This window comes from Dermacentor variabilis, chromosome 8 (genome assembly GCF_050947875.1).
Source record: "Dermacentor variabilis isolate Ectoservices chromosome 8, ASM5094787v1, whole genome shotgun sequence".
Taxonomy (NCBI): domain Eukaryota; kingdom Metazoa; phylum Arthropoda; class Arachnida; order Ixodida; family Ixodidae; genus Dermacentor; species Dermacentor variabilis.
In genome coordinates this window covers 66,205,506-66,212,990 of record NC_134575.1, presented here as the reverse complement: position 1 = coordinate 66,212,990, position 7,485 = coordinate 66,205,506, and the positions used below count along the sequence as shown (strand labels likewise).

General features: G+C 43.1%; 1 protein-coding gene across 1 annotated transcript in view; it reads right to left on the bottom strand.

The window, feature by feature from the left end:
* The window catches only part of LOC142590291 (thymidine kinase, cytosolic-like), a 9,621-nt gene extending 2,141 nt beyond the window's left edge, over positions 1–7,480 (bottom strand). Inside the window, exons 1-6 of the mRNA XM_075702296.1 lie at positions 7,271–7,480; positions 7,171–7,202; positions 6,917–7,030; positions 6,521–6,614; positions 5,105–5,194; positions 2,696–2,815 (exon numbers count right to left, since the gene is read on the bottom strand). Of these exons, the coding sequence (XP_075558411.1) occupies positions 2,696–2,815; positions 5,105–5,194; positions 6,521–6,614; positions 6,917–7,030; positions 7,171–7,202; positions 7,271–7,330 (510 nt within the window). The 5' untranslated portion in view covers positions 7,331–7,480. The remainder of the gene's footprint in view (positions 1–2,695; positions 2,816–5,104; positions 5,195–6,520; positions 6,615–6,916; positions 7,031–7,170; positions 7,203–7,270) is intronic.
* Between the last annotated feature and the right edge of the window lie 5 nt (positions 7,481–7,485).

Below are 7,485 nucleotides of genomic sequence, written 5' to 3'. Positions count from 1 at the left end.
TGGAGGCAGTCATCTTGACAATATAGTACTTGCTTTGACTAGGATCGCCGATCTCGGATGGAGCTGCCACGTAACAGTGCTCAACTATGATTGATGCAACAATTTTTCAACTCAGTGCAAGATTAAAGTGCCCGTGCAACAGGGGTATTAGAGAGCTTTAGGAACAAATTTAGCAAGCTGCTTAGCAGAGTGAAGAAATAATGCAAACAGCAAATAAATCTTTGCTTGGGTTAACAATACCTCAATGTTTGTAATGTTCTCTCAAATTCAAACCCAAGGGCATCTGCTATCTTCAGGCCTACTACAGTCTACACTTATTAGACAGTTAGCGTAAAGCAGCAAACGCAAAGAGTTAGCGTTAGCGTTGCGTGCACCACACTGCGCATGCACTATACGTAAACGCTGCTGGAGCTCTTACGTACGTGTGCTATTTTCAGGATTTAGCATTGAACGCTAACGCACGCAAGGGGAGCCTTACGTACGGCAAGATGGCGGGGCCAGTCGAAGTGAGAGCAGCCCGCTTCGGATCTATCGAGTCGTCTGCCTGCACTGCTAGGCTCTATCCTTCCCCACTAATGCTCGTGTTCGCCTTAGATTTGTGTGATGATGCTTCGGCAGCGGCGCACGGGTGACAAATGGGCGTTGTTTGCGATATACGTCCTCGATTAGCCGGGCAGTAGGCTTAACTAGAGGGTTTGCTAATGTTTGCTCATGTTTGCTGTATCCGCCTCGAGATGGCGCCCAAGTGTATTTCGCTCGTTCGCTTGGTGTAAAGCCGCATGTGAAGCCGATGCATGTCATGTTTTCCGCGGCAAAACACAGTAGTGTGGTCGGTGCTGTGGTCACAATGCGTGTGCGTTTTACCAACGACGACGATATGAACCTCGTGAAGGAGGTTTTCGCCTTGAACCCATTCAGATGGACATCAAGGTGGGCGTCCGTTGCAAAAAATTGGAAAGAAGTGGGAAATCCGCTTTCTGGAAGCGAAATTGCAGGCGAAACGTCCCCTCCGGTATAGCTTCGACGTTGAGTGGATCTTGAGGACACGTATAACCTGCGCGGTCGCTCTCATTCCCGAAGCATGAGGGCGTCTATGTCATCCCAACTTAAAAAGGACACGTAATATGGGTCCCACAGAACACTCGATCGCGGCATGCCAAGATTAATCGGTGTGTTTCGCGACTCTCGACAAAACAACGCTCAAACCAAACACCTACATGCGTAATTAACGCAGCGACTGTGGCTTTCGATAAGCTTGACTTAGGGACACACTTGCGGATTCGGCATTGGATAAGCTCCACATTTTGTGTGGATTTGGCTTTCCAGTACTTTGTGTTTTTACATCTAGATGGCGCTGTATTTGTTTGCGTTAACGTTAACGCTTTTCTCCGTTCCGCTATTCTGAAACACTACCTTGTGCCGCGCAGTGCAGTCTTTCTTTGCGTTAGCCTTGCGTCGCACGCTAACGCTAACGCAAGGATTTTACGCTATACTAAAACTCTCTATTATAACGGACCCACATACAACAGACTTTCGGGTACAACAGACCATATTTCAATCTTAGTTTGCTTTATTTTTATTAACGCAACAAAGTTTGCTTTTAGACTACAGGCTGCAGCGGACGAAATGAGCGGCAATTTTTGCCAAAATCGGGCGTATAAAACTGATTTTTGTCATGCTGACACAGGCTGACAACTTGTGAGGGTAAGCCGATGATCGTGGCCCAATATTGTGCGCCCGAGGGAGGAAGGCGAGGCGGAAGTGCGCCGGCTCTTCTTTGACGCCCGAGGCACTGGGCGGAGGTGAGGGAGAAGGGTTCTATTCCGGCAGCTGCTGTATGTTGAAAGTGATCAGCGATCGGGCCTCATCTTCAAAGCGATCTGTGATGTGTGCAAAGTCAGTTCATATGCACTGAGCTTTTGACATTCGTGTTGAAGGGAGAGACAGCGCGAAGCTCCATTCGCTCGCTAGTGCTGCCGCGCTTCCTCACTCCAATGTTTTGACAGCGACTTTCCGTGGTCATCAAACGAGATTTGTCCATGTTTACCTGTGTGTGCGTGACACTGTGCTTGTTAATTTAGTTAGTATGCGAACGTTTACAACTTTATACGGGCGATAAAGCTACTATATCCTTGCTTCACATAGCTGTCTACTAATTTGCTATCACAATTTTCACTTCTTTGAGCGAACCTATGATTTTTCGTTTGTTTTTTAGTTTCGAAATTCGTCACTCACTCTGCGATAACATTGTTACACATCGCAACCAAAGTTTCGGAGGGTTTTCGGATATTACAGACTACGGATAAATCAGGCATATCTTGTCGGATTAGCCGGGTCTGTCCTAACAAGAGTCGACTGTATTTGTAAAGCTCTCTATTGCCGTTTTCTGTTGGTGACACCTACCTGATGACAACAATGTGGCTGTGTAGCATGTTTGCTTGCAATGAAAGGCTCAGGGGTATCAAACATGCAGCCCACTGGATGCATGCATGGCCTCTTGCCTGTGTAGTCCTTCTCAAGCTGTCTAACCCATAAGGGCTCGAACACCTATTTAACTCATGCTCAGTACTCGCATTGAGTCAAATTCTTATTTTAAGTCTGTCACAACTAGGGAAGTCAAATAACAGCCGCAACAAAAGACCATCACTTTGATTATTAAATGAAATTGTTGTCAACACAGAGAAATCATACCAACCTCTTTCTCCTGTCCTCGACGTTTTGTGTAGGCTGCTTCAGCATAGCATAACATGCATACAGCAGAAAGCTTTATGACACTTTCTGACAGCGGGACAAGCGTAAGAATGTTTGAAAACCCCTGCAGGAATAAAAAAAAGAAATTGAGTGAGGTTATCTGTCCATATAACAAAGGTAAGGTGAACATTCATTTCCGTCACTTCTGCTGGTAGTAGCTGCCTCAGTAACTGCTTCCAGCAGGTTTTATTAGTTTGTAGTTTTTGCATTTCTGAATAACCTAGGTATATTCATGTAGACTGCATAACATTTTCTTTGAAACCTAACCTAATTTTCAAGGTTTGAGGCCTAGCCTCCACATGTACAAATGCAGTACTAAAGCTGTAAAAGAGGGATGGTGAAATGAGCTAGTTGGCACGTATCTATTATATGTAACGAAAAGCGCACAGGGAAATGATAAGGGTTGGGTGCCTTTTTGTTATTCAATAAAACCGAAACTTGAAAAAGAATTGGGAAGTTGCCCCTTGTTTTGCAAAAGCCCATTTTATAAAGTTATTGACAATGAAGGCATACATGAAATACAAAATTTCAAGACGTATTTAAATGCCACCTGAAGAAAAAAATTAAGCCGAAACAACTTCCGCTGCACTATTTGTGACACTGTTACAGTTGAACTATACAATGGATTACATCACATCTCCGGTTAAGGTATTATAGCAGTGAGAACTGATGGGCAAGCTTAGCGCGAACACATAATCAGTATTTAGGCACCGATTACAGCTCAGATTAGATGTGAAGGCCTGAAAATTGTAGTTTCACTGACAGATGATTATCCGACATGTGGTGCTGGTAACTTTTTGGCAAATAAAACAGACAAAATCGCAAGTAAATGTTGCTTTATTCTAGTTCGGTGTTCCTTCTAAGTTTAGCATGCATAGTACCAGAGAAAAATAACTTTAGCTGTATTATTAAACAGACAATGCACGATACCAAAAAAAAGCCGCTGTTACGAGTGGTAAAAAGTTTGTTCTTAGCCCCTGGCAAATTTTTCGTCTGCAATTGACATATGATATTATTGCCACCACTAACCAAGATGGGCCGCAGTATGTAAAAGTAAGTAAAATAAATAAATACAAGAGGACTGGAAAGACAGAAAAGTCTCAAGAACAACAGATGGGTGGTGATGCTGTCTTAAAGTTCCCGCACCAGCCTGCCATGACATGAATTTTGACAGTCTGCTCAAGCCTAGTTTATATTTTGGTCATTAAAGTTGGGCTACGTCATTTTCAAACAGCAAAAGGGAGAAACTGGCAAATTTCATGACCTTTCACTCATCCACAGTGTCCTCCCGAAAATGCTGCCCGCCCAATTTGGTCGCGCTTCTGTGCTTCGGAACTTCGCGTAGCCCTCCTTTTAAAGTGACTGGGTTTGAAGTGCTCATAGTAATAGCACGGCGCTTTTGAAAACATTCGTTATATCTGGATGCAGTTTCAATAGGCAGGGTCAGAAAATCATAAATGGCCTGAAGTGTGGTCATTATAACCAACAGACTGTTACGTCTGGGATCATTATAACCGAGTTTCACAGTATTAGCAGCTACAAGAAAAAAATGCAAACACAGTGTCTAGCAAAATATATGCACACACATATAGCTATACATTACTTTGGTGTCGCACGTAACTTGTGGTAAAATTTAAAACATGCAAATGCCACATAGGTGGAAAGAACCAAGGTAATGTTGTTTGCCATCACTTGGAACAACTCAGACTATTTTTGTATTTCGCCTAATTACATAAGTAGTTGTTAATTTAGGGACTGGTCATATATTCAGAGTGAAAGCGTGAATGACAAAATTTAAGACCATCCTGCAAAATTCCCAATCCAGCTTTCTGTTGCTCAATATGTGCTGCATAATGATTTTTTGCGTTTTGTACTTTTAAGCCAGTACGCATACATCGTGGACACTTCCATGTGTCCACGATGCATGCCAGAAGTGCAAAGTAGTAAAGGCAAGGCATCCTAATTTTATGCAGGCTAGATTACATTTGCTATATTCTTTATCATTTGTATTCTATAGATTGTGCACTAAAAATATAAACAGAAAGAAGCCTTGCAGTGGTTCATCCTTAAACAGTTTGCCCAATTAGGCCAAAATATATGGAAAACAATTTGTTTTCTTTGAGAATTGAATATTTATTCCTTGGTATAGCTCACTAAATGTTAGCGAGGTTATTTTGAAAGTTTATCCCACAAGTCACAACATTTCCTTCTGTTCAAAGAAAAGCTTGCATGTCAATGTTGTGCCACGAAAACCTTCTTGTGGCCTTCAAATTTAGCCTCACTGACAAAGTAACCAAGCAGAAGTTGACGAGCGAGAACCGAAGTGATGTAATGCACAATTTGTGCAAGTTACCTGACGCTGATACGTTCCGTCCAAGGCTGCGATGACCACAACCTTTCCAGCATCTGCCATGTCTTCTGCAAATTCCACTATGTCGGGAAACTGCAGAGAAATGCACCCAGCAGTGGTGGCAGAGAAATGCGTCGACATAATGCGCAAGAGTTGAAGACTGTGCGCAATAATCATCGCTACTTTAACAGCATTGCTTGTTTGGCATTTTCTGCGCGTGGACAGAAAATCCACAAGATATTGTCCACTTACTTAACCTGGGGACCCAGTTCAGAGCCCTGAAGAAAAGACATGGCTTATGTAGCAGCAGAGACACGCTACAAGAAGAGAACTGCTTATTTTATGCTGCGTATTTGTGCAATGACTGGCTCAGATTATGAAAAAATTTGGGACAAAATTTTTACACATGGCTTCGTAGCAGTGGCAGCAAAATTTGTATCACAGTAGGAAATGTTCACCTTAAGTAACACAATTTCGCTGTTAGCCTTATAAATAATGACTACCGAGCATGCTCTAATTGCAGAATTGAAGACAGTCGGTACTCAAAGCGCAGCATTTCGCTAGAAACTCAATAAATTATGCTCAAAAATGCGCAAGTGTATTGCCATTCGGTTGCACTTGTTTCCATGCTATGGGAAAATGTAGAGCAAAAGAACTGCCAACTAGAACAGTAATGCATTTCAGGGCAGATATTGAGGTTGTATTTCTCACAACTAGCGTTGCAACACAGTTTCTAGCAAAAGTCAAGCTTTGTGCACTATTTGACTGCAGGTCCGCAATTACAACATGTCTCATAACACCACAAATAGTTTATTAGTAATTATTTGTTCACTCATAAACCCAGTGTCAATTATCACAAATTGTAATGCTTGCCACAGGTAAAAATATTACCTAGCTAAAATGACTCTATAATATTTTACGTTTAGCAAACTAATACAGTTGTGGCAGACACTTAGGACACCAATAGATTTTTGAAAACCATTACAAAATGCAATTTATTTTTAACGTGCAGTGCTAGTACTGGTGAAAGCTTCATGGGGAGATACATCAGTTGCTGTCCAGTGCCATTGCAGTATGTGGTAGCCTGTTGTAGATGCCAGCAAACCTGCTCAATATAATGATCGGCATGCTAAATGGGTAAATATTTATCAAAAGTATCTCATTCAAATGGCATGTGATAACCCACTGAATGGACACACACTGCAAGTAATAACTGCCAATTTCCCAGCAGAAATTACAATATATAAAACTTTCCCAGCAATGTTTCGCTCGTGTGATAATTTGAACTTTGCAAGTTATTAGTGTTTAGAGGCTCCATACAGACTACTATGGCATACTCTACACTTAACACCTGTGCTGCTTAGGGCATCTCCAGAAGTGGCAGTATGTTTATCCCAAAAATAAGAAAAACGTCCTTACGAACTGTCCCTCATCAATTCCAATGACCCTGAAGTCAGATGACGTGGCCCTGAGATTTGACAGTGTGGTCGCTTTAACAGCAGCCATGGCATCCCTGAAAATGCACAAGGGGCCAAACATAAGCATATCTCGGAAAGATCACACGACACTCGTCTCACATGCACGCACGCACGCACGCACGCGCACGCACACACACACACACTGGCACTCGCTTCAACTCGGATGCCCGCAATCATTCATGTTCACATTTTTCAGGTACTGGTGCTCTCACGGTTTTGAAATTGGTCATAAAGCACTCAGAAGGAGGGCTAATTACGGCATCATGCATATGCCAACCTATGGCCGTAAGAAAGCATCTACTACGTGAAAACCCTTTAGATCAGTGCTCATTCTTACCTATCGTGCGTGCTTATGTTTTCTACATCATAGCGGGTGTCGCCCGCGTACTTGACTATCAAGCACTTGTGGTTTGCGACCTCGTAACGCTTCAGCCTCCGCATCAGCTCGGTCCTGAGGGCAACAGATAAGCAGACAACACCACGTAAGCTTCGTTTCGCAGCAAGTACTTGTTAACCAAATAAGCTCAGCGGAAATCCTCAGTGGACATATTTGAACAAACAGCTGCACACATGAGCAAAGGCGCAACTCACGTTTTGCCCGAGAACATGGGGCCGATGATAAGCTGTAAACGTAATAGCATCTGTTTAAACAGCCTGCTGCGCAAAACGGCGGGCTCGTAGCTAATATTACCTGAATTTGACCCCTCGGTTTGTGGCTGACCGGCAAATCACAGGATCCTATGACAAGCATTGCTCTCTGTTATGTGAAGCAATGCGCAAATTGCAAACGGAAGGCAAATGCCAAAAGCAGTGCAAAAACGACTAAACGTGTCACCAGTGTCACGTATCGACCCGGCACATTTAGGCGGGAACAAGCGGAATGCCGACCGCGCAAACTGAAGAAGG